Here is a 27,603-nt window from a genome sequence, read left to right as displayed (position 1 = left end):
TTTCCTCAGCTGCGCTTCGGAAAGATAGCTACATCCAGATCGCCTCGGAAGTGATAGTTTGTCCCATCACCTTCACCAACGTTGATTATTTGCTTACTATATACCGAAGATTCGCTAATCCGATAATGGAATATAAGGTTCGTTATTCCGAAGGTTCGTTTATCTAAACACGAAATAAGGTTTGTAATGCAGAAGGTTCGTTAATCGAAAAATGAAATAAGGTTCGATATTGCGAAGGTTCGTTAATCCGAAAATGAAAAAAAAAAGTTCGTTGATTCGAAAATGAAATAAACCATATTAAATTTAGTGACAAAATACAACATTATTATCACAAAACTTGGATGATATTACCCGATGAAGACACGCACAAACACACCCATACATAAACGTGAAGAGACATACATAAACACACACAAATACACATTATATGATTACAAATGTATACATACTCATTGGCGAACTGGAATACAATCGTAACCTGTAATTGTTATTGATTAAAAAATAAGTATTTTCCCCCTCCCTCCTCCCATGGCATCCTTCAACTCTTTCACATATCATCAGGATGAGCCATGCATGAAGTAGAAACAGTTATCATAAGAGGTCACTTAAATTATTGCCACAGATCATTCAGTCTTTGAATTAACGAACCTATTTCATTTTTTTTTTCTGGATCAACAAACTTTATTTCGTTTTCGGACTAACCAACCTTCGGAATGACGACCCTAATTTCTTTTTCGGACTAACAACCCTCGGGATTCGGAAATAACGAACCTTATTTCAGTTTCGGAATAGGGAACCTTCGGAATATTATTATTATTATTATTATTATTATTATTATTATTATTATTGTTATTATTATTATTATTATTATTGTTATTATTATTATTATCATTATTATTATTATTATTATCATTATCTATAGTGCGCTTTTCCCACAAGGCCCAAAGCGCTTACAATCAATTCAAAACATGTACGATATTATGTATAATTGGATAAATGTTACAGCTACGAACTAGTTGCTACTGAAAAGATGTGTTTTCAAGGCTTTTCAAGGAATAACGAGCCTTATTTCATTTTTGGATTAACGAACCTTCGGAATAACGCCACATTATGTTCGGATTTACGAACTCTTTTTCATTTTCGGATTAGCGAACCTCTAAGTATATGGAGTTTGTGTGTTTCGGAATAACGAAGCTTATTTCATTTCTCGGATTAAGAAACCTTCGGAATAACGAGCAACACCCCTCCGTCTATACCGAAACAGAAATTTAAATGCCATTTCCACCCAGTTTCGCACAAACGTTAGGATCTTCACCTTGTTTTTTTTTCCTAAGCCTCAAATACCTGTAGTATATATCCAGTCGATTAAAAGAGAGTTCATATACAATGCGCAAACAAAAATTACCGCCTCTTTATCAGGTCTGTCAAATAAGTTTAATTCAGCACCGAAGCGTATTACCTTTTGGCCTTCGCGGAGGTTTTTGCTCTGCGACTCGAGTTTTTCTAGTTTCCCTTGCCAGTGAGTGCTTGCTACCTCACCATTCTCCTTCACTTCTCGCTCTACAAGGTCAAAGAGAGGATGTAGATTGACTACTAGAATCTGCTTATACCATCGGTAAATTATTTGCGTGCAAACTCTATGACAGTCTGAGGCGGTGGTCTCTAGAGGGTTAAATGAGAGATTGCTTTGCTAAACCCACAGACAGAGTCACGTTTCAAAACAGTCGGCAATTCAGAGAATAGTCAATCCGTTAAGACGAAATGGTATCCCTCTACAGATCTCGTATAGTATTTCTTTTAAACTTTTGAAAAAAAAAAAACCCGAGGCGATGATGCCCTATCATGGAGAGACACTAGGAAAGGAAGCTTTCGTTAGAAAACAAGTTGCCAAACTATATACGGTTTATTGACATCCACATTATTGTTCTGGTCATCTGGGCCTTCATGAGGCTCAGATTTTCGTCAATCTGGTATACAGTGCAATCGTCTTATTGCATGCTTAGAATCGGTGCAGCGATCCTTCACCTTTTTTTTTCCAGAGTAATATTCTATACGGTTCATGCTTAATGACGTTTCCAGTTTCATGACCCGCTGCTTTTTTTTATTCCCGTCGATAAGATTTTGTTGATTTTATTTGTTCACTTTAGCAGCCTTGGCGGGTCAATGCTTCCATTTATTCTCACCTTACCCGTCGGCGATAAAGTTTTTCGTTTATACATACCCTCACGTCCCTGCTTTTTTTTTTTCATTTGTCTCGCCCTTTCATTCATCATTCTCTCTCTCTCGTTTGTATGATGCGTTGGCGCACAAACCTATGCCCCTTTCATTCGATCTTTGTATAGATTCCAAAAGCAGTGTCATGTCGCCATTGATGTGCTGCGCTGACTTGAAACTTGGCAAAACGACATTCGATCATCTCATTGCAATATTCCTCAACTCACCTTCACTCACGTATGCAGGTACAAAAGATGTTCTCTACGGCAGGAACCAATTATAACTGCTTCCCCGGTCCCTTGTAGCCCCATTTGACTGAATGTTATAAACATCACTTGCTGTTCAAGAAGAATTGCTCCTATTTACCTTTGTCAAGGCACACCTGCGTGATGACATTTTACCCATTCGATTGTCAATTCATATTTTTTTAGTCACTCGATCTGAGAAAAAAAAAACAAGTGGCAGCTTTGAAAAAGAACGAATGGAGGTGCATTCAGAGAAAGATTTCGACTTCTTAGAGGAAAAAAGCTACTTTGGGTCAGTGAACTAGGTTTCAAGTTCGGATTGTCGTTTATCCCTTCCTTTTCTACGGGTACGACCCGACATCACCTAAACATCGTTCATCACCAGGGCCGGGAGGCGGTATCAGAATGCTTGGAAAACGTTGATGCTGACATGGTTTATTTTATTTTATTTCTGTTTGTGTCACATTCTCGTAAATCATTCAGATGATGAGGCTCTGGGAGGTGTGATATAAACATTTCTTGTACTGGACACGTGCCTTGAGTTATGTTTGATTGTGGATTCGAGAAAGTTTGATGGGGTGAAAATGAGGAGACCCTACAAAATATAAAGCTTATCGATTCTTTAGGGGGATGTATTATTTAGAGCTGCGATGCCCAAGAGCTCTGGGGCCAAGGTTTTATTACACCAAAGGTGAAAAGAGGACCACATTTTCTACGCACTCTTTATAATGATTATGCATAGCTTATACACTTTTTCCACAATACGGAGCTTGCTAATCCAGAGCAAACTTTCTTTACAGAGAAAACGCAATGATTTCAAAAATCCACGGATAGACACAACTTCGAAAAGCAAGTGTGACGATGTTCATGATGTTAGTAATTTATCTCCACAAGCATCGCGCCAGAGAAAACTACATTCTGAAGTAGCTTGTGTTTGGTGCGCATGCTGTATCACCTGTTCAGAAAATGCAGGTGGGTAATCTGAAAGTCCAATTCATGTCCACTTTTTCTTCAACAAAGGGCACAGAATCAATAGAAGCGTTGTACAGTTTTGTTCATATATACGAGACAGAGGTGAAGAAGTTGAGGACTCGTTTGTTCTGAAATTTCGCATGTATTCAATAAGCGAATAGGCCTACTCGTATCTGTTACAACCACACATGCAGTATAGGAGGAGATGACTTCAATGCCCAAAAGTCTTCAATTGACCCGCATACAATCTTGACAGCATGGTCTTGATGAAATCTATTAAAAGAAAAAAAAAAGAAAACACACACACACATACACACACAAATAACAAAACATACAACAACAACAGCAACGTCCTTTTCATCACACTATTGTGAAGTCGTAGTTGATACCTTACAACGAACACGTCGTTTCAGTTGGAAGGGTTATAGAGTTGATACAAATATAGGTAGGCACCTACATCCATTTCCATGTATAATATTCTAAATAGACAGCTTGGGAGGTGACGACATGAGCTCTTCTAATTTGTTTTGTGAGAACATTTGAAACTTAAATATCACGTAACTTTTTTATCAGGATAACTTTTTGTACCATTTTAATTGAATATCAGGTCACAGGCTGTAGATAGAGGAAAAGGTTCTCCTTTACAGTGTTTTGTTAACGCAGTATTGCAGGGTATAAGACCTTCTATTCAACGTTATATTTGCCAGGTGAAATGTAGATTCCAGACAATAAGTTCTCACATTCTCATTCAAGTTCAAGTTCAAGTTTCAATCTTAGATAACAAAGCTGTCATGAAATAATATGCCTGGCTTGCCTGTTCGCTCACAAAGAAGGCAAATGAAAAACCTTCCATCTATCCTCGCGTGTGATGTTTGCCAAATATTTGTTTCCGGTTTTGATATTGGAAAGAGATCAGTTCAGTATTCATTCTTCGCCCGAAACTGCGCTGTCATTTCGTTTGTGTTGTTTTGCCACAAATTTGAATCAAATGGTGCAATTCTTCTTCCATTGGACAGAGAGGAAATCATGCAGGTCACAATGTAACCCGGAAGACTTGTTGAACACAGCAGAGAAAGTTTGTTCGGTCCTCGAACTTTTCTTAGTCGATATCTACAGACTGTATACGTGACGTCAAAACACTTGGCCCAGACTACTACTAGTATTTTCTAGTGCCCAGATGACGTCACGTAACATAAATGATTGAAGAAAACATGACTGCCTCAGTTTTTGCTTAAAATGATGCTGCGCATTCACAGTTTTCCTACATGTATAATCAATGATAGGATGACTCCCTTCCATCATAGACAACGTTTTTGCCATAATCAAAGGGAATGCCTCCCCTGTTTCAGTTCAATTCAGCATGCCCTGTTGTGGTGTGTGTGCTATGGAGAGCTAGAAAAATGAATTCTGACTGTTTTTTCCGATGCCCTAAAATGATCCACTCATAATCTTTGTCTCATCGTGTTAAGTTTGAGGGTTCTAGGGTAATGACATCATATTTACTGAATTTTAAGTTACCTGACTGTACAAAAGACTCTTTCGTTCTATTCATAGAACACCTCCCTTTGCTAGGAACGACCTCAATCACTCAAGCAATCAAGGCCTTGTTGATTCATTCGCAAAACCAACAATTATAATAACTACTAACGCTCTTCAACATACTTCGTTACTATTGCTAGATAAATCTGTCCACTGGCTCTCAAAGTGAAATCGTGCTTGACTCGTATTAGTCACTCGCGGGGTTTACCCAGAACTATAACACTCAGCGCACAAACCGCGATTGGTGAAGTTTACGATTTAGATCGTTTCAGGACAGTCAGGACTTCATTCCGCGCAATTGGTGGAGGGGGACGACCTTTTTTCCTCTGAGACATATGTGTCTGCTGTGCTGGGAATCCCGATCGGAGGTTGGTCGGGTGAACTACAGGCCGATATAGCACAAGAACCGAACTGCGACAGCGCATGAGCTAATCTTTCTCCATCAGATATATAATCACATTTCACCTCGGCCGAGACGTATTCAGAATATACGTCGGACCGTTCATGTATTTTTGAAACGCGGGATGGTCTAGATACTCGACGTGTAGACCTCGTCGTGTGATACCCCGCTTCCCCGGTCTCATGCCAAGTTCATCCGCCGGCTCTCTTTGCCGGTGTTTCTGCTGACAGGACTTTCTTCGCAGTTTTTTTTTTCTTATTTAGCATCAACAACACGAAGCATGTGGCTTAAAATTCGAGCGTGCTGCCATGCAGCCACTGTTGTTATACTCCTGTGTCTACACCATCTGGACCAGCATGGCGTGGATGCAAATCGTGCTGCTGGTAGAGCGAGAACCAATGCAAAACGAACTCCGGTTCATAATGGAAAAACATCAAAACCTACAAGAAGAGGCGATCAAATTGTCATGCGAGCTGGGGTCTCCTGGGACACTCGAACGGATACTATACAGCTGACCGGTACATATGGAACTGTGAAAGAGGAGAAGAAAGTACCTAAGGAGCATAAGAACACCCAACCTCCTAATGTCATCCTTATTGTTGCAGACGACCTCGGATTCAATGATGTTGGTTACCATGGTAAATATAATCGGGCGGTTATATCAAGTCCAAATATTGATGCGTTGGCATACAGCGGAGTGAGATTGGAGAACTATTACGTGCAGCCAGTTTGTACGCCCACTCGAAGCCAGCTTCTTACCGGTCGTTACCAGGTGAGCGGATTATTTTCGACAGTCTTATAATACAGCGAAATAAACCGCACAATCACTATATCAGACAAGCCAATCCAGAAGTGACTTGCACGAAGACTTGCACGAAGTTGATTAAAATGAAATAATTGCCGATTCATTTCAACTAATCATTATTTCTGCCACCATTAGCCATGCAATACTAAACATTGACAGGTTCTTCAAATACAAGGACAAGGTATTCCTTGTATGGCATGTACATGTACTATGATCAAGCATCATAGTGATGAAATGGCTACTAACAGCGCATTCATTGGTAGGCGTGAACTCACATCCTAGCACAACGTGGGACATTGAAATGACCAGTTTAACGTCTAGATGTTGTTTGAAATGAATTTGAAAGGGATGATACTATTCCCCGACAGAGAGGAAATAGATGTTAAAAAGGAAAAAAGAAAAAGAAATGCTTCCAATGATGGAATCTTGTGTTCAGTATTGCTGGTCCGCTGGCGTCACTCCGTTCTAAAGACTTATCTGTAACCTGACCAAACAACTTTCTGCGTGTCATTGACAGCAGACAATCTCATTGCCGCAGGCCATGCTTGATCTTGCCAATGTCAAGTTTACCATAACCTACACGACTTTCTTTTTCTATTTCCAAACACCCCCGGGTAGAATATATGTGATTATTATGGACGTCTGCGGTTCCATGTTATATGCCTGCCAGAAATTCCCTTGGGCACCAAAGAGCTGTATACTGTCGGGGAGGGGGGGGGGGGGGGGGGGGAGGTGGGGTTGTTTTTCAGGAAGTTTCAGACAGGGATGAACAGTGCAATGCGTGTATACTGTCAAAAACATAACAAAACACGACGCTTTTATCATCTGTGCGTGTATGTGCGCGTGCGTGTGTGTAAGGTGTTTCGTTGACGGGCTTTTCGGGGTGGGGGGTTGGCTGTTAAGACGGAATATAGTGATGGGTAATACTCTGAACTAAAAAAATTAAATAAATAAGTAAACAAAATGCCAACAGATTATTCCTTCGAATCATGCGGTGCGTCGAGCTCATCCGGTAGCATGTTCAACCCACCAGGGTATTTATGGCGACACAGGGAGGTGATCTCCATGTGAGTTTATCAAGGATTGAAAATTACAGACGACACGCCATCACGATCAATTTAGGTTTATCAGTTGATACGATGTGACAATCCAATGGGTGGGATTTCTTTATATTTCTTCCTTGAGAAGTATGGAATGGTACCGGTATAGAGACTCAAGTCTCAAAGACACCAAATTGGACTACGCTGTGATAGGTGTGTTATTAGTTTGTCGTGTCATTTGCCAGAATGATTCAATGAAAGTTCATAGTTTTCAGCAACATCATTTACCCGACTCACCTTTCTACAAGGCGACGAAATCGTCTAATTTGAAAATGCAACGCCCTCTAAAACTTTCGTCAATAATTGTAAGTTTTTAGTTTTATGTGCTTCCTTGAGGGGACAATGAAGGTAGTATGTCTAGACAGTAACATCATAACGATGTGAGTTCAATGTTGAAAAATACATTTGCGGTGTTTCTGGGACGAGGAGTATCTGCGACCGGATACTGCCAGCGAAAAGTCAACCCATTACTGTGCACACCCATCGGAAAGTGGAAGAAATGGTTGTTTAGTAAGCAGATTACCAGTATCGCACTGTCAGCCACATAGTTGATTTGATGAGAAGATATATAAAGAGTCATCTCGTTCAAGTTTAAGTTCAAAGTTATTTTCATGTCCATCAAATAAACAGAGAAATTTATAAACAATGTATGAGCAGAACAGATTTGTGATAATTGCCCAAACGTAAATTAACAAAATACGTGTCATAATGAGTAACAAAATTAAGAAAAACATAAATTTGAACTTGAACTTGAACATTTCGTTGTCTGCTAAGTAGATCCAAATTCTATTCAATAAGTTAAAAAAACTCTGATTCCAAATTCCCTTGGATTTTACATGACAGTGAGTCAGGTCCAGGTCAGCAGTTATAAATGTCAACGCTGCATTCTACATGAGCTACTTTTAGTGAGGAAAACCTCTCTCTCGTGGGGATTGAGGTATTGGCGTCATTTTAGCTATGTGTATCGAAGTAATCGAAGTGTTTCCCGTATGTCATGGCACAGGGAAGTAACGCATCGCTACAGGGAGTACGAATTTCTGCTCTTGTTGAGGATTATTTCACCACAGTTTTAACCGAAGTTAGGAAAACAGAATCCGTCAGGGGTAACACCTTGGGAAAGCGGGGGAGTAAGCCTACAGCGCAATACACTCTTTCCAAGACGTTTTCATTCTAACAATAGATTTCAGTCTGAACTGAGAATGCAGGCATCGCGTTGATTTCCTACGCAATGGAGAATAATTGTGATTTCAAATCAGTACCTGCGTGAAAAATCATATACCAGATATCACTTCCATTGACAACATTGTAGTACGCTATATTATATTACAAAATTGTCCCTTTTATCTTGGCTTTTACTGCCCTATATCTGACTGTATAGATTCACTGACCTGTGTAAATTCTCTCCTTTTCTTTCTTAAAAAGTAACGTTTATATCGATTTCGCAAAGGTCACTGCCCTAACCTGGTGGTATGCTCCGAACAGCTCCACAGCACCCATCTCTTTTCTTATATCCATGAACTGCGCGATCTCCTTGCGTGCATCCTCTCTAATTTGTGTGTGTGTATGTGTGCATTGTGTGTGTGTGTGTATGTGTGTGTGTGTATGTGTGTGTGTGTGTGGGTGTGTGTGTGTGTATACGTGTTATGTGTATATATGTGTTCCACGATATCTGTTGAGTTTGATACTACTAGTATTCTAGATCGCACGAAGAAAATCACATCAGGTTACTAGTATACAAGCTCTCATTGTTTTTTTTTTTACACGTATAAGACTGTAAAAAGTTGTGTTACTTTAGAATAGAAATGGTACATGCACACCATTCATAGTTCATTCGTATTCACGCCTATCATAATTATCAAGACGCATGTGATAGAACGGGGACATGTGCTTCATTTCTTTATACTATTGAGGGAGTCTCTCCTTGTTCTTATACTCTTCCCTTCTGACAAACAGAGGCAAAAACGTGAACCAGTTTTTTAAATTCGGAATAGTGGACAGTTGCGGGGGTTCGGCCTAGGAGGGGTGTATTTTTTAAACATAAAATTAAATCAATTTTCACCTTTAATACTTTGGTTTGACACATAATAGATCAGGGTTGAAGACAAGTCTTATCTTCTTCGTGCCTATACTAAATCATTGTTCGTACCTGTTATCTATATACCAAGTTCAGCATCATCCTTCTTTGATTTGAGTTGCTGAAGATGTAAAAAAATGGCCCCAAACTAACTAAATTAAGTCAGTGTTGCCTGAGTATTCTTCATCTACTGGTCAATAAAGATTTGAAATCTAAGATCTGAGTGCAGCGACCGAACCGGAGGAGGTCTGGAAGGGATCTCCGCCAACAAGAGGGGATTTTGTTCATTTACACTTTACAGATCGAATTATTTGAATTTTATCTAAGCGCAGCGACCGACCCGAGAGGGGGTGGGGTGGGAGAGCGTTGAGAGCGGGATACTCCCTCCTACAAGAGAGAGCTTTTACATTTTTAGAATAGAAATTTAACTATCTGTTACACAGTTTTATTTGACCACATTTGGGAAATTTTCAATTAAAAGGGTAAGAAAAGATCAATATTCAGGACAAATGCAAAATAACCCCTATTCCGCGTTTTAACGTCTTCACTTATTTTAACGAGGAGGATAGCGCTGATCAACAATGACAAAATAAACAGCAGTAAATGAAGTGGTGACAGATATAATATCACGATATACTGCCCTTCTTACAGTAGGATTACGAGAAGTCTATAATCAAGTAGATGACAAATTAAAAAAAAACTGAATTCTGCAATTTTTGCGTGATTTTCTCCTTAGAAAAAGTCGAGTTTGGATCATCTTGACAGCCTTTGAGAATGGTAGTCATTCACTAGGAATCAGACACTCAATTACAAACGCTGACAAAGCTGGTGTGTGTGTGTGTGTGTGTGTGTGTGTGTGTGTGTGTGTGTGTGTGTGTGTGTGAGCGTTTGTGGCGGGGGTATTCTTTAAAGATTATTTGTTTGGATTTGAGGATTAAGATAAAAAAATGTTTTTCATCACAGACATTCTGTGCCTTTAGAAAGTTACAGTTGAGGGACACATGACATCGTAGGAGTGAAAGATTGAAGCCCTTGTGTTTAATCAGGAAATATGATTAGGCTAGTTTGACATATTCTGTGTTCATTCGCGTGATTGCCATGCTCATGTATTTTCCATGTAGGATTCAAACCACTCCAGGAAAAAAAAATGATTTGTTATTGTTAGATCATGATTTTAATGCTAGATCATTCGCTCTAAAGGTATTCTCTGTGTGAAGTTGTTAGTTTTCCCGGTGATCTCTTCTTGGCAAGGTAGGAGCATGATAATTGTCTCCCTTGGGGTGTTTCCAGGCAGCATTGAAAATTGAATGATAATCAAATTATTCTGTTCAGTGATGTCTGCCTCGGCAGTGATTGTGCATTTTTGTAGTCATGCCCTTTGAAAATTGAAATATTGAAATGATTCGTTAGTACTGATGTTACACCAATAACAACATATAAATCAATATCACTTAGTTTGAAAGAATGGGGGAATTTGAAGACGATGTTTAAATCAAGAGGAAAACGTGAGGTGCTTTAAAAAAAAAGAAGGAAAAGAAGACGAAAAGAAGAAAATAAATCTGCTGATGTAGACTAAGATGACAGTGCTGGCTAGGGAACTTTTTCAGTGATTCTCGAAAGACACGAACGTTATAGGAATAACAGTATGACATCATATCATGACATGGTTTGAAGGCACGGGAACACGAAATTGTGAACCTTGGTAATGTTTGACGTCATCGTTTCTGGATTCGACTACCATCTGACAGTTCCAATCGACCATTCAGTCTAGCACCAAGCACCAGCAGCTACGCAGAGGAGGAAGTTGTCTGGGAACAATCTCAGCCAAAATGAGTCAGAGAGTCCAACTACATCCGATGTGTGAGAATATGTAATGTTGTGTCTTAACTGCTTCCTGAAATCATGGACCTATGCTGAAATGGACCGCAAGTCTTCAGTGACGACGACGCTAGAACTCTGGCCAACAGCAAAATAATAGATAGGTGTAGAGACACACAATGGAGGAAGACAGATAGAACCCACCTCCTTAATTTTCAATCTTATGAAGGGAGACCCTATGTTGTCAGCTGTTGCGAAGGGACAGTTTTTCCGCCTGTTATCTCAATTTTTCTTTCCTTTTACGGGACATTTCCTGACCAGTTCAAAGTTAGTCTGAAAAGAAAGAGAATGTTTTATGTGGACGACAGTAAAAATTTGATCTAAATCTAAATGAAACTTTGGGACGTTTTGGGGTTCTTAAGTTTTGTAATTATTTACAAAGCACTTCTGGAAGGGCCAGCATAAATATGCAAATTAGATGTCATTGCATCACAACTTGCCATACAGTTTGTGCACAAAATCTTGAAATTTCTATAGGTGTGGTTGTTTGTTCTTTTTTTTTCACTGATGTCCCAGACTCAATTACTAGTAATAACAGACTGATCATTAATTTGAAGATATTCAGCAAGAAATGGCAATGATTATGTATTGCACTTTTATAGCAAAAAATTTCAATTTCAATTTTCGTCTGTTTTTGTACACGATGAATGGAGAATTTCGCATTTGTATATTCCTATCAACTTCTCAAGAGCTGTTTTGCAAAAAAAAAAAGAAGAAGAAGAAGTTTATTTTTAGCTTTTCGTGTCTTCCTTATTTTCAATCTGATTTTGATAAAAAGTTTCGCAAATTGTTTGCATTTGTTTGAAACCCGGTCATTTCTGATCCAGGATTGCCCTTTAAAAGTCTATTCATTGATCTGTTGATGCACCTCTCCCGGAATATCCCTAATGCTAACCTACATTTATTTCGGTCATCTATCAGAATATCCATGTTATTTTACTTTATGAAAGTCTCACACTTGCATCAAATTGGTCCTCTCCGACCCATATTTCAAATGAACCATAGAAATAAGAGGGAGTGGAGGAAATCAGAGGACTACCAAAATGGTAGCATCTAGATGTGGTTGATTCCGGTAAATTTCTTTACAAAAATATTTTAATGTATCGCATCTAAACAGTAAACATGAGTTTCTTTAGTTGAAGTGGTATATATTGTTTGTTTCGGTGAAGATTTTCAATTCACGCGTTCTCACTTGTTCCTGTTTTTTTTTTTTGTATTCAGAATTGTCGTCTTCCTTAACAGGCTGTTGAGAGGAGTTTGACCTGGGAAACGCACTTTTAAAAAATTAAGTGTTGAGGTCAAAGAATTTTGTTCCTATAACAGACATAACATGGAACAAGTTGAATCGTTGCTGTTTCTTACAGATTTGTTTTATTTATTCCAAATTGTCAACACAAGACTGTATGGTAAATAACCAACCGGTATGAGACCTGTAATCATTTAGTTTTTTTTTATAAGGTTTCACCTGTAGTTGTATAGTCACAGACTGCAAGCTTTCGTTGTCTCGTCTGTGCGCCTTCTTTCAGAAAGAGGCAAAACTGCTCTTCGCACTGGCTACAGATCGGATAGCCGCCAGAGATGTCATTCGGTAGCTCACTCGGGCCCAGAATATGAAGTTGCTTCAGTATCACAAGACGTGTTTTCACTCTTGGTAGGAGAGATGAAGGACACGAGATTGAGTGAATTAACCCCTCTGACGAGGTGATGTGTCTCCCAATAGGCCCCTGTACCCATCTCCCGCAGAATGCCCGTATAAAGGGGGAAATACGTACAGAGCCTCTGTGAATCTGAAGTTGCTCTTCTTTCTTCTTATTTTTTTTTTCAGAATAAGGTTGCGTGTGTAGGGTCAGACAGAAGGGCATAAGATGCAATAGTAACATCGTTTGACCACTGTGAGTGCCTTTCACGGGAAATGAAGAAGCGAATGCCTACTCTGAATACACTTCGAATTGGCTTTTGACACTGTTTCAATTCATAGCCGTATCTCATTGGTTGTTTGGTTGGTAAATGTTGTTTCTAGAAGATAGTCATACGAAGAAGAAATCAGGTCATGTGTGCTAAAGTAGTCTATGGAAGACGGCGTAATTTGTACTTAGTGTAAATCGACTTCAAACTTCAAATAACAACGATATGGGCATGTCCCAATGAAATTAGACCACGGTCATTGTTTATCCCATCTAGTTAATGATGCTTAGATGACTTTCGAAAGAAACATTTGGTATTTCTTCGCCTTCCTATCGTCGCTTCCATTACTATAGTTTTTAAGTATTTTTGTGCGACGCGCCACAATGTCGTTGAACTTTTGAATGCGTGAGAAAAGGAGGCTCTTATCTTGGCCATTACCTTTTAAATCTTGAAATGATCAGACATCAAATAAAAGTGGCTACCAGTAAATCGGGTTAGCGTTCATGTGAAGCCCATGCACTGTATCGCAGAGTCCTTTTACAGATCGCAGATGCAAGTCATAATCGATTCTAGGAATAACGACAGCCAAGTGAGGAACGACAATGTATACATCCATCGTGTCAACATGTTTATCGCAAGGCAACTGGTGGAAGAATTCAGAAACATTTCGTCATCACTGAACCTGGAGATTATTTTAGCAAGTTTCTTAAGGGGAATGTTAATGAGTGTATAATGGCAGGGTGATGCCTGCATTATAAATCAATTTCTGTGTCATTTAAAAAAAAAAGAAAAAAAATGCTTATCAAGACAGCAAGGACAGGCGTCAACGATGAGAAAGATGCGTTTTGCTATTCCACAACTACAAATCAAAAACATTAACTTTCGACACAAAGAGGACCTGTTCAAGATGTTGCCCATACAAATATTGGAACTGGCTCATTCCGGAGTACCGTTTACCACTTCACAACAGCGAAAAACGAACATTGATTTCTTCCGGTCTGACTACGAAATTAAAGGCATACAATGTCATTCCCAGGACTGAGAAGCTTAAATAAACTACCTGACAAAGCAGTTCCCTTTCCCATCATACATGTACTACAGAAGGCTCTTCACAAAGTCTCTCTCGCCCTCGCCCCTCTCGGTTTTCTTGGCACAACATTAAAAACAAAACAACTACAACTAATAAACTGAGAGCTTTTATCTTCTCCAGGCTGTGTTTGCATAGTGACATTCATAAAAGCATGTTGCTTACCCAGCAAAATTGAATCTCACCCAACCGACAAGAGATATATACGCTCCATATATTTCCACAATCCATCCAGAAAACAAGTCCCAAAGGAACCTTCAGTCACCATCCCACAAGTGCCCTGTCTCTTTTCAAAGGCAAGTATAACTGTAGTATGAACATATTTTGTTTATTCTGATCATGGTAATCCCGGGATTTATGAGTAATTGATTTCTTGTGGATTTTCGAGATTTCTTTTGGGACATTCTTCTGTTGCAATACACTCAAACCACAAGATATCTCACAACATAACAACCGACGAAACCAGACGCACTTTAGTATATTTGGTACTTTCCCTTTTCATTTACTGTTTTGAGCAAAGAAAAGACGAGATTTAAACAGTTGCAAAATACAGATGGCAATGAGATGTACAAAATATAACGATATCCTGTAATGATTATACATGGACATAATTAAAGTCAAGGAATCTATTGCAATCGTGGCTATTATATCGCAATCTTGCAGATGATTAAGCAATTTTAAAGGCATTGGTGTGGGCACGGAGATGGATGCTCCCCCGTCTCCCTTGTTTTGGTGAGGACCACTAGTCATCCACCTCGGCGACAGCTGAGGCAATCACTTTTGATTACGAACATGCGATTCAATATCTGTCCCTATGATCCCTTCGTTAATCTGCAGTCTTCATGTCCCGACTTTCCCCCACTATTTCCCCTTCACCCCCTGCCTATACTCAGCTTGCGGAAGCACAGTGGGCTGTTATGGCACTATTGTCATTAGGGACATTTTTATGCATGACATCATTGTACGAAGTGTATCTCGATTACTAACTTGGCTGTTTGTCACGGTCCAGAAGAACGATGGGTTCTGTTGTTTTCTCTCGACAATCTAAACTATCAACGAGACTTGATTCAATCTATGGAGTTTAATTCATGAGTCATGTTTGATGTACCTTCTGTGACATAAAACGAAATAGAATACAGTGTATGCTGATATACGGTACAGCACAATAGGAAACAAAATGGACAGACCTTTGATTAACTTGAGCTGTTTCTATGGCTGCGCCGGGTACACACAGAACACACATGTGACCTTAGTGCATAAAAACAAACAGAATAGCAACCCACAAACACGGGTGGCTAAATGGAGACACTTGTATACGGTTACTTTCACCTAATGAGAGGTGAATAGTTCATGATCAAGGTTATAGGCTGGTCTCGTGCGGGGGAGGAACACGTGGTGTAGAGTGTGTCTTCCTATATGATTGTGTTTGAATGGTCGCATTCGGAATACATTGTACACTTGTAGTTCGATGTCCGTTTGCCATATAGGTATTCAGCTTATGTATCATGCGTGTGCATGCCTGGGTTTTTGTCTTGCTAAAGTTTTCACAAGAATGATGCATTTGGGGTATCTTTTGTAATTTCTTTATTTCACATAGTTCCTGTGTATTTACTCCAGTCGATACTCCTTCGGAAGATTTCTCAAGCGCAGTGCATGAGCGGATGTCCCTTGCGGCTTCCGCTCATCACCATGGTAACGGCGAAACAGACATACTGTCGACGCGTTACATATTTTGTTGCTCAAGTTCTACACAACAGCGATCGTTCAACCAAGAAAACCCAAATAAGCACGGAATTCTGTTTGTTTGAAAATCGGGAAGAACTCACATACACCTGCTCAATGCGTGTCAAAATGTCATGATGGGGAAGGAGGTTGATTAACGACGGATCACGTGACCAGCGTGAATGTTTGTCAAAGCGATTGCTGCCACCGCAAATATTGATTTTCAGATCATGAAAAGATCGCATTTTGAAATAGATAATTGGTCAGGTTCCATGACATTTGCTCCTACGAAAATATCTCCCGAGGAAATTCTGTACGCTAAGCCAAACATATAATTCTACCCACAAACATAACCCTAACCTTAATCCTAATCCTCATATCAGACTAAAGCTAAAACCCTATCACAACTCTGACCCTAACCCAAAGTCCTTGGAGAAAACAACACCGAAGCAATCAATTGTCGCAGGATCAAATGTATCACCAATTGGTCTTGCCATCTTGCCGTTATATTCTGTTAAGATATACCTAACTCACTTCTGTATAGCTCTTGCCATCTAGGAGAATAAAGGTGTTAAAGGCCTGAGTGAACTTCATGCAATTTAAAGTGTTTGGTGCAACTCGAACGTGGGGGATTGACAGACATACCGTTTGTAGATTATAGGTAGCAGTTTCCCAGAAAGTATTTATGTATTTATGTTTTAAAAATTGTATTCCCCCAAGTCTTTCTTCCTTGTTTCAGTTAAATAGTGCTATTCATTCGTATTGTTTGAGAAATCCTCTGAATTATCATTTACCTCTTAATAGAACAATGTTGGTTTACATTCTGTTTTGTATAGAGGACCTCTAATTTGGAATAACTTGCCACAGTCAATTAAAATGAGTCCATCTTTAAATGTTTTTAAACGAAGATTTAAATTATTCTTATTGGGAAAAGAAAAGTAATCTACACATTCGGGTATTACTCTGTGTTTGTTGTTTGTTTGTTCTTGTCTCTATGTGTATATTGTTGAATATGTATTTTCAATCTCTTTGGTTTTAATATCTATGCATATTTATTTGTAAAATTTAATATGACTTTTATTATAAATGCTTTTGTTATGGTGGCAGCTGCTTATAAAACTTTGTTTTTCTTGCTGTCTCCACATTCTGTTACATTTTTTATTGTCAACTTGAATTTATTTATATACTTTGTCTGAATGTTTTTTATCTGTTTGAATGAAATAAACGCGAATTGAATTGAAAGTGCAGTGATCACTGTCGGTCATCAGATGAGGATGAGTTATCCGTAGTTTGGGGATGGGGGCGGGGATGAAGATGATTGATTGTTGATTAGTAACTTAGCTGTGTGCAAAGAAAAGAAATGAACAGAAATTAAGAAGTGATTAAAATCAAAGAATGAAAATGTGATACAGTAGTTAAGTTGTAACGAATGAGCTGATATCTATTGTCCAGTGATTGTCATTTGGTAAATTTGGTTACCAATGTGTCCACCATCTGTCCCTCTGCAGCGTTCACTGTGTCGCTGTTCACTTCATTAGACACTGGGGTATTACTCTGTCAAGATACATTCCTACGATTAGGAATGACACCAAAAAGGAATTTATGCATAGTAAAGACAGTAACAGTTGTCACGAGGAAGATATCACTGGATGCCGAGAACACCCCTCATTGGGTGACATTACTGGTGTATAGGACGACGTGTTTTCGCTGATCTTTGTATCACTTTCTCACACACTTGTTGCATGTTGTTTCAAGATCCATACAGGGATGCAGCACGTGAACCTCTTCCCAGGCAGACCGTGCTGTCTACCACTGGACGAAACGACACTAGCTCAAGCTCTCAAGAAGCTCGGCTATTCTACTCATATAGTGGGCAAGTGGCACCTTGGGTACGCCTGGAAAGACTGCTTGCCCTCGCGGCGAGGATTCGATTCCTTCTTCGGTGAGTTTTGAAATTCCACAGATGAATAAAGGAATGTATCCCTTTTGTAAGAAGATAAGAAATAATTAAGATAATTTGTCTTGAAAGAAATAAAGAATGAAACAAACAAAACAAACAAGGCAGGGGAAACAAAAATCCACGGGGGGGGGGGGGGGGGGGAGGGGGCCTGTATCTTGTAACTATGATGGAACTTAAATGGAATTGAACAAGATTTAGTTACCTTTTCATTGGATTTTATCAAATTTTCCCTTCCATTTCGTCCGGAGGAGCTGATCCGACTGCGTTAAAATCCGAGGTTTAATTTCGTAAACTTGTCATTCATGATTTGTTTGTTACTTTTTCATTTAATTTTGAAAATTAAGCATTTATATTTGTCAGCTGTCACTGAAATTCGTCTCTGCCTCTCTAGCGATTAAGAATGGAAGATCGAATTCGTCAAGTGTTATATGAGCATTTGTTTTAATGGTAAGCCTGATTTGTAATCATTTGTGTGAGTCTTTTGAATGGTTAGCTTGAAGTGAGAGAGTGAGTGCTGTGAAAGAAAAAAAAAGTAGATACATATACAGAGGACGGGTTTGAGTGAAACTGACGAAATTGATTCTAAGTGAAACAAACATATACACACAAAAAAAAAAAACACACCTCATTTTGAGGATTAAATGAAATGATGACGAAAATGGTCGGAAAACAGAAATATTTCAACGACGAGTTTCCGTTATTATTATCATCATTATTACTTTATCATTATCATCATCATTATCATTCAGCTGTTTTCAGGAAAATAATTATCTTCAGGAATGCCAATCAGAGAGCAGTTTGGTCCAGAAAATAATCATAAAGAGTGCATGTTTGTGCACCGGGAGGTTTTACGACTATGGATCCTTTCTTTAAAATATGATTATTGTAGTGTGAAAATCGCCCTTTCAATGAGGCAAGCAACCCTGGATGATACTTCTAATTTTCTCACTCCGCCTGCCTGCCTAAAACCAGGGAGGGTTTCCTCTCACCTCCCTGCTAAAACACAGCACGATTCCCGTCTTATGTCGTACTGCTTCGATAGACACGCACTGGCTCACGTCAGCAGCAAGAATAGCGAACGCGACAGACTGAATCGGCTCGGATTGTGTTGGAGATGTGGTGCTCTAAATGCATCACCGAATTATAGGAAACCAAAACCCAAAGGGCAACATGTGGATTGAGTGAAGGCAGCATCATTAGTAGAACACATCAGTGAAAATTTGAGGAAAATCAGACAATCGGTGCAAAAGTTATTAATTTTTAAAGTTTTGGTGTTGTAATGACTGTATAAGGAGACTACTAGAGTTCATGACATCATGTTTGGGCAACAATAAAAAACAAAAAGAAAATATAAAGAGAATTCCACAAAAATGTATTTTTCATGAAAATTACTTGATACTGACGTATGTTAGGGGTAGTAATTATACCCCTGCTCTCTGAAAGCGGTTAGTCAAGTGTTCTTCCATTTTTACGCTAGAAAAGTGAAAGCATGTTGGATTTTCTTTATATTTTCTTTATATTGTTGTCCACACATATTGTCATAAACTCAAGTAGTCTCCTTATCTAGTGGTTTCAACACCCAAACTTTAAAAATTCATAATTTTGCGTCAATTGTCCAATTTTCCCTAAATTTTCACTGATGTGCTCTATTAATGTTGCTGCTGCTTTCACTCAGTCCACATTTCTTTTTGGGTTTTGGTTTCCTTTAAGTGTACTTGCACACAAACACAAAACAAACACACAACCGCGCTACTGATGATATTTCATTACCCTCATAATATTATACAAACCATGTTGATCTTGATTTTGGTTATTTTACTCTGTAACCGTATAGTAATTTTGTTTTGATAGTGATAAAGAGGAAACGTAAAAGTAAAAATCATGAGTACTATGTTTCATTGCAAGACAATTTTCGGTGTCCAGGCAGTATCAGCAATGATATTGATTTCGACGAGTCGTGAAGTCCAGAAACGAATAAGATTCAAAGGGTTAGTTTAATATGACATGTTATGCTGTTATAACGCCAACGATCTCTTTTCCGAAATATATAGTATTCTTTAGTAAGACATGATTACTTGTGGAGGTACATTGGAACATTCTGATTGAGCTTCAATTCAATTGACTTCTACAAACTGACAGGCAACATTATGGGATCAGCTGACCATTGGTCGCACAACAAGACATCCTTCTTTGACAACAAGGCTGTGATGGGCAAGTCCATGTACTTCAATGAAAGGCTGTACTGGAAGCACGAGGGCACTTTTTCAACCATTCTCTATACCAACAGAGCCAGACAGCTTATCAGAAAGCAACCGCGGAATAAGGTAGGATCCATAAGGGCTTTTTACACTTGTGTTTCTTAACCCCGGACTTTCTCTGACCCAGGACTATCGTTAGTCCCGTACCAGTTTTTTCAGCTTTTTACACTCGCCAATTAGTCCCGTACTATCTCTTGTCCGGGGTTAAGGAGAAAACTGACCTTTTTACACTCGTATTTCTTAGCCCCGGACTTTCCAAACCACATGAATATTCATAATTACGCTGTGTACTGTACACGTACACGCACGCACCGGCAGCACTTGATTACCTCGTTTCTGATTGGTCAGTGAGGGTCGGACTTCGTCTCCGTCGCTTAGCCCAGGATTATTTTTTCGTTCTGTTTACACTCACTTGCTTGGCACCGCAATTGCGGTGCTAACCCCTGCTATTTTGCAGGGCCAGATAGTACCGTACTATCGGTGGGGCTAGCCCACTTTGGCAAAAACGAGTGTAAACAGAAAGTGGGCTAAGGATAGTCCCGTACCAACGGTGGGGCTAAGGCCCCCCCCCCCCCCCCTTAGCCCCACCGTTGGTCCGGGGCTAAGCAAAAATTTACAAGTGTAAAAAGCCCTTAATTGAATACGATTGTAACTAGGGAACCACTTTAAAGGTCTGTGTTTGCTGTCTAAATGCATGGAAGTTTTGAAATGCCTCTAGATATTTTCATACCCTTGATCCCCACTTTGTTACGTTACATTCATGTCAACTGAAGAGAGAAATGTGAGTAGCATTGACTCCCACAAGCAACATTATGGGGTGAGATGTCCCACTGCCGTCTTTCTCAAAGGTAGAATCTAAGAATATTTTTCACACAAATTGTGCGCAGGCAATAATATAGTCGGAGTCAGAGTGAAACACACGGTCAAACTGATACTACTTTTGCGCAGCATTCGTTTCTGGCATTCGTTTCTGGCAGAGGATATGACAATGTCACCAGACATTTCTATTTGTTCGTTTGTTGTGCTATGCATTGCACATATTCGTGTAAAGCAACACCGCATTTATTTTGACGGAGCAACAAATCGAAATACATTTTTGCATCTGTAGTTCAACTTAAACTTTGCATCAGTTCAGCTTAAACTCTGCTTGAGGAGATTCCGGGATGCAGTCTATCATGTGATCGGCTGTTTGAGAAAGGTTTCGGAATCACATATGTGAAAAGGAGCATGAACCGAAACTGTATGGGTACATACCGAAGTTTACCAGGTTTCAAGCACTGCTGACTTAACAGGTTGGCCAATACAGCTGCCATGTAATAAAACCATCAGAACGGCTAAAAGTGCCATAGTTCAAATTTTCCAGGCGTGACGTACTGTCTGTGCGCTTTCCTATCAGAGAAGGCGTATCATGAGAAATTATGGTGACCTTTGACATAGGTTTAACTCTATGATTTTCTAAGAACACGACGACACTCATCCTTTTCTTTTACATTATAAAATAAGATAACTGCTAACAAAGAAATCAGAATATTTCATCGTTCACAACGATTAAAAGAGGAATGTTACATCTCGCACTTGAATATTGGAATAAGAAAAAGAAGTGATACACAGGAAACACAATGTTTAGCATTTCGCCTACGAAAAATAGGTGTATTAGACAATTTTGCTTATACTGATGTAAACTTACACGTCTTGAACGAATCATTCTGTCACTTTTACAGCCGTTCTTACGCATCTGGGAAATTAATTGAGGATGAATAAGAACATGATCTCGAAAGTACAATTGTAGCTGTGACCGAAATCAGTTGACTTGCATGGGTTTTTATTGATATAGTACTCACAGGTTATGCTATGGAGGATCAATGAACCTTGAGTTTCATCCTGATGACTCCAAGAAGAATAGTGCACATAACATCCAAACACTGAGGATTCGTGAAGGTTTATGCATGAATTTATACACTGTGTCGTGCAGCAGTCGTGAAGTAATTAGAGTAATAATATTGCATAACTATTGTTTGGCAATGAAACCTATTCTATGCACCATGTCGAAATGACTCTAACAATGTTGTTGTTATACCTTCTACCCCTCTCCTCTTCGCCAGCCTTTATTTCTCTTCATATCGTTCGAAGCAGTGCACACGCCTCTGAATCCTCCTCATGATTACACGGACCCTTACAATGACATCATCCAGAATTCAAAACGAAGGAGATACGCCGGGCTTGTCAACATCCTGGATGAAGCAGTAAAGAACATAACAGAGGCGCTCAAGTATAACGGTCTCTATGACAACAGTGTTATAATATTCACAACAGGTACACGCTTGTCTTGTTTTCATCCTGGCCCCTTATAGCCCATTAGCTTTCTTCCTGACTATTGAAAACGAGAGAACATTACATAAATAATAATGCGAGTATATAACATCAATGAAAATATCTATCACCATGGTATCGACTGTATTACCTCGTTCACTTATTGCAGACTCTCAACACGCGAGTTGGATGCAAATGAAGCACAACACAGAGGAAAAATACGTATAAGAAGAGAAGCTATTCATTATCCTAATGTTTATCTAGTTTTAAAGGAAACCAAAACCTAAAGAGCAATGTGGATTGAATGAAATCAGCAACATTAGTTGAGCACATCAGTCAAATGTCAGTGAAAGTTTAAGGAAAATCGAGTTATGATATTTAAAACACTTTTGACTAAATGACAAAAATAGAAATAAAGACTAAAATGATAGAAATATATACGCAAGTGCATACACAAAAACATACATGTACATTTATGTACTTGGACCCACGTCGCCTTTTTTTTTTGACTGTCCGAGATCCACGTTAATATACTGATCCTATTACATTTGATATTATCATCCAATGTGGGTCGAGTAACTTTTGTTTCTCATTAGTAGCATTTTTGTTGTTTACCTCGATGTTTCCAGCAGATGAATGTATGATATGCCAATAACATGGAGACAGAAATAAACATGTACAATGATTGTTTTATCGACAGACAATGGTGGAAGACCCAAGCCGAGATCAGTGGGTAACAACTGGCCCCTCAGGGGTGGTAAAAGTACCCTCTGGGAAGGTGGCATTCGTGGTGTGGGTTTCGTTCACAGCCCATTAATACCCTACGATATGAGAGGCACAGTCAACCGCGAACTCATCCACGTCAGTGACTGGTTCCCTACCATTGTCAAAGGTATCGCCGGTGGGAAGCTGGTGACTAGAAAGCCTCTCGATGGTGTCAACCAGTGGAAGACTATAAGGTTGGATTTGTGGTCAGGGAGGCTGCAGTCCTCCGTGCATTTTGTTTTCTCTTTAGCGAGCTTCATTTTTTTTTTGTGTGTGTATCTTTCTTTATCTAAATCATCATATATAAATGTGGTCGTCACTCTGCGGTATTTGCATTTACTGTCGGTAGTTCAAAATTTCTGTCATACTTGTAAATATATGAATTTTCTTGGCTATTTCAGCTGTAATGTAATCCAGAAAAGTTCAGTGGTAATTCGACTTGGTTTGAAAGGTAGGAATTAAGGGTTAATATTTCGATGAAAATTTCAAACTTCAGTGCCAATCTAATATCAAAGTACCTTGCCCCTCCGTAAAGATTTTCATTCCAAGTCATTACGTCAGCTATAAGAGTGACCTGCGATATGCCAGTCCGTCGACATGATAAAAATAGATTTTGCAGTTATATTCATGTACATGCTATCCTAGTGATGATAGGTCAAAGGTCAATCAAGAGTCAATTTACTTTAAGAATATAATTTTCCGGCTGGGAATGTCTAGTGCCATTATCTGGTATGGAAATCAGAAATAGAAAACATGGATTAGTCGACTGTGTGCAGCAGTCAAATTCCTCTTAGTGGTTAATGATTTAGCAACTGCATGCAACCTCGCCCACAAAGGCCATCATTACGAAATAAGAATATGATAATACAGCCACATTTACATACAGCTCTTGTCACTTCAGTCTCTACGCGCTTGATGATATCAAATGACAGGTGATTGAATACAGGTTTATATTAAAAGTCTTCATGTATTCACAGCTTTCTAAATACATCCAATACGTCCAACGAATATGCCCTCTTATTCACATCATTTTAGTCGGGCCAGTTGTTCAGTATTGCTATGCGCAGTATTTATTACGACTCTTCGATAATTTGATATTAAGGATGCTATTGCAATCTATCCTGTTTTATACGGTTTCAAAGCAGGAAATCTACGAAAGACCTGTGTGCAGGTCATGGGGAGACTTCGCCTCATCTAATATACATGTCACTTATAATTGTCAGTGATATCCCTATTTTTCACTGTTTGATATTGATGAGACATTGGTGTTAAATTGCTTTTCACTGTAACGCATTTTTGCTTGTCAGAGGGTATATATCGTTACGGTCCTTATCATCTTCAAGGCACATACATGTCAAGGTCCTTCATCACAGATAATACAGACACATATTCGCACGATCGCTTCCACTAAAAAACAGGATTTCTGTTTGACCAACTTTTACACTGACGATTTCAGGGATGGCCAGTAGAGTGTGGTATCAAGACTGACACCAAACGAGGACGTGTATGACAAACACAACTACCGTGGAAATCTCGCCATGAAAAAAAAAAAATGAGGGACAAAAAATAGCCATTTTTGGAGAGGAGGGCTGCAACAAAACGTGATGTCATGATAGTACAAAAATGTAAAGAAAATGATTATAAACAAATTTCCACGAAATGTCATTATTCTGTAAAAGTACGCATTCTCTCGATTTGATGCCATAGCTTGTTCAGGATACAATATTATTCTCCCTTTATACCTCTGAAGGATATGTAAGTAAAGAGTTCTTTATTATGCTCGGAATATGAGGACATATGGAATTTTCTTTGTATGTTCTTTATACATTGTTGTATGTTTCCACATCCACGAACTGCTGTAGCCTTCCCATCCGGCACCATGACGACACATTGAATTAATAAAACCAACTTTTGAACCAATCGTCCCAAATTCTTCTCAAACTGCACTGATGTATTTTCTGCATTTATTGAATTCACACGTTTGGGGTAAATTCCCCTTCAATTCTTGATTAATCGAAACTGCTTTGAAGAATTGTATAAACATCCCCTGCGACTTTAGCGAATTTGAAAGGGCAGCAACATGAGCAAAATGTTTAAAGGACCCTTTGCTTACGGTATGAAAATAATGTCCGTGCAGCGTGATTTTGATGATAAGTGCCTCAGTCTATTTTTAAAAAGTTTGTAGGTAATTTTCATCACGATACAATTTCATTGCTCATGTAAAATTTAGGTGAGCTCAACTTTACGTCTCTGATACTATTAAAATTTAAGGTAATACTACATAATACAGCTTTGTATAACGCACGTGTCAAGACACAATACTTTAGTTTTGACATTGTCGCCATTAAAACCGTATTTTACCGTTCTTGCTTCCTTAGGAAAGGCGTACAATCCAAGAGGAAAGAAATACTTCACAACATTGACCCTGTGTACGTCCCGGCTGCTTGGACCAGCGAAAATGAGCGGCACTTCGGCAAACTGGAAAACCTTCCTTTCAACGCAACTATCAGAGCATCGATACGAGTGGGCAACTGGAAGCTCTCTACGGGATTACCTCGTGAGTTCCTTGACTTCGTCTAAACAATATCAAGAATAACAATAATAACAATAATATTATTGTGTGCGTTATATGATATTTTGTTCGTCACGTGTCATTCGTCTGTATTTAACTTTTAATAATTTCAGAGTATTCAACGTCAAGAAGTAAACATGCACATCTAATCCTTTTCCACGCCGTGAGACATTAGCATTCTCCAGGATTCCTCTATACACACATTTGATTTAACTTTGTATTCCAATAATAATAGGTCTTACCCCATTTCGTGGCTAATGAAATAGATGCCCAAATGGGTTTTGGGCTGACGTTTGCAACTTTGTCCTTTAAAAAACATTTCACAAGTGCAATTGAGATGCAAATCTCAAAAGCTTAATTGAGTCTGTCTATCATTATTGATTTTGATTCACCTTTGATGTTTCTGGGACATGTACAACAAAGCCATCTAATATTCATGCTATTACTCCGATGTGTTTATTATTCGTTTTCTCGGTGTCGTTCCAACACTCGCAACTTTAAATTCTGTCAGTTGTCTTGATGCCACAGGTAACACTCACGGCCGATTGGAATATAATTTATATTTCATGTGATATATATATATATATATATATATATATATATATATATATATTCACAACAGTAGGTCATTATAAAAACTCCATTAGAGACGTGAATTTGACGAATTTGATAATAATATGTATTGACTTGACAAAGCCCTATGGGCGAAAATTCGTCAAATTCACGCCTCTAATGGAGTTTTTATATTGACCTACTGTTGTGAATCTATACTTTTTTAGGACTCCGAGCAGAAACTAATTATTGCTGTTATATGTTATAGACATATATATATACCGCAAATGGGGGAACTACGAACTTAGAGCGTAGTATGAGCATGGGCGTCATGTATAACGTATGTTCACTTGCAAGTAACGTTTTCATCCCCATTGTACATTATATAGACGAAGATTACTGGGAGCCACCTAAAGAATCTGGTCTGCCGACCGAGACCAATGCAATTCGGTGGAGCACCCCCGTGCGCCTCTACAACATACACCGCGATCCCAACGAGAGACAAAACGTGGCGCGCTATCACAAGAAAACAGTTTATCGCCTGTTGAAGAGACTTCAGGACTACCAGAATACTGCAGTGAGACCCATGTACATGGGGGAGAAAGACGGGAGAGGGAGCCCTGAGCATCACGGAGGAGCATGGGTTCCTTGGATGGATGTTTGACGCAGTTTACCAATGAAGTGCTCTGGTGACATGGAAAAGTCATTACGTACCTAAATACCAGCAGTAGCACTGGAAACTGAATGCATATTTGTCTCCTGAATCTAACCAAATCAAGCAAGCCCAAGACACAATTCGTTACTTGGTATTCTGTGGAGAGAAGATTGAATCGCAGCCAGGAGGGATGGATGATTGGAAGACTAGACGGTCTCACGACTCACGTTTTGATCATTGTCTGTCCTCAAAGATGATCGCCATCGGATCATGTGCTTGAGCTACAAACTAATGGACATTCAATCCTGTTGTTTAATCTTGATATGTTGTCTTCGTCTACTTGCACGAGACAATCTAACGAGCTATTTGATCAAGAACTACGATATTATGCACACAACAACAGAATATCTTAAAACTGTAAGCGTATGAACAATAATGGCAATAACACAAATAAAACTATTGTGTGATCATTGTCACCATGGCACCAACACTGAACGTTTTTGTTTCTAACGTAATGCTATAGGCCTACTGGTCTTGATCAAAAGTGAATTTCATCATCCCGGAACCATGAGGCATGACGATAGTTTGAC

At 39.0% G+C, this 27,603-nt stretch overlaps 1 protein-coding gene across 1 annotated transcript; it reads left to right on the top strand.

The window, feature by feature from the left end:
* Positions 1–125: 125 nt before the first annotated feature.
* Positions 126–27,022, top strand: LOC139711013 (arylsulfatase B-like). Its single transcript, XM_071622934.1, has 10 exons — positions 126–137; positions 793–856; positions 5,567–5,586; positions 5,939–6,142; positions 17,697–17,883; positions 20,041–20,225; positions 22,262–22,472; positions 23,170–23,428; positions 25,613–25,791; positions 26,748–27,022. The coding sequence occupies exons 1-10, from the start codon at positions 126–128 to the stop codon at positions 27,020–27,022; spliced, it is 1,596 nt and encodes a 531-aa protein (XP_071479035.1).
* The last annotated feature ends 581 nt before the right edge of the window (positions 27,023–27,603 follow it).

This window comes from Diadema antillarum, unplaced genomic scaffold (genome assembly GCF_040938485.1).
Source record: "Diadema antillarum isolate AM-2024a unplaced genomic scaffold, OU_Dant_1.0 scf00000039, whole genome shotgun sequence".
Classification (NCBI taxonomy): domain Eukaryota; kingdom Metazoa; phylum Echinodermata; class Echinoidea; order Diadematoida; family Diadematidae; genus Diadema; species Diadema antillarum.
The sequence above is the reverse complement of the archived record's forward strand: the minus strand, read 5'-3'. Positions and strand labels throughout refer to the sequence as shown.

Coding starts and splice junctions, on each gene's coding strand:
- LOC139711013 (XM_071622934.1), top strand. Junction 6,143..17,696: donor TTCTTACCGGTCGTTACCAG/GTGAGCGGATTA, acceptor TGTTGTTTCAAG/ATCCATACAGGGATGCAGCA. Junction 20,226..22,261: donor GAAAGCAACCGCGGAATAAG/GTAGGATCCATA, acceptor CCTCTTCGCCAG/CCTTTATTTCTCTTCATATC.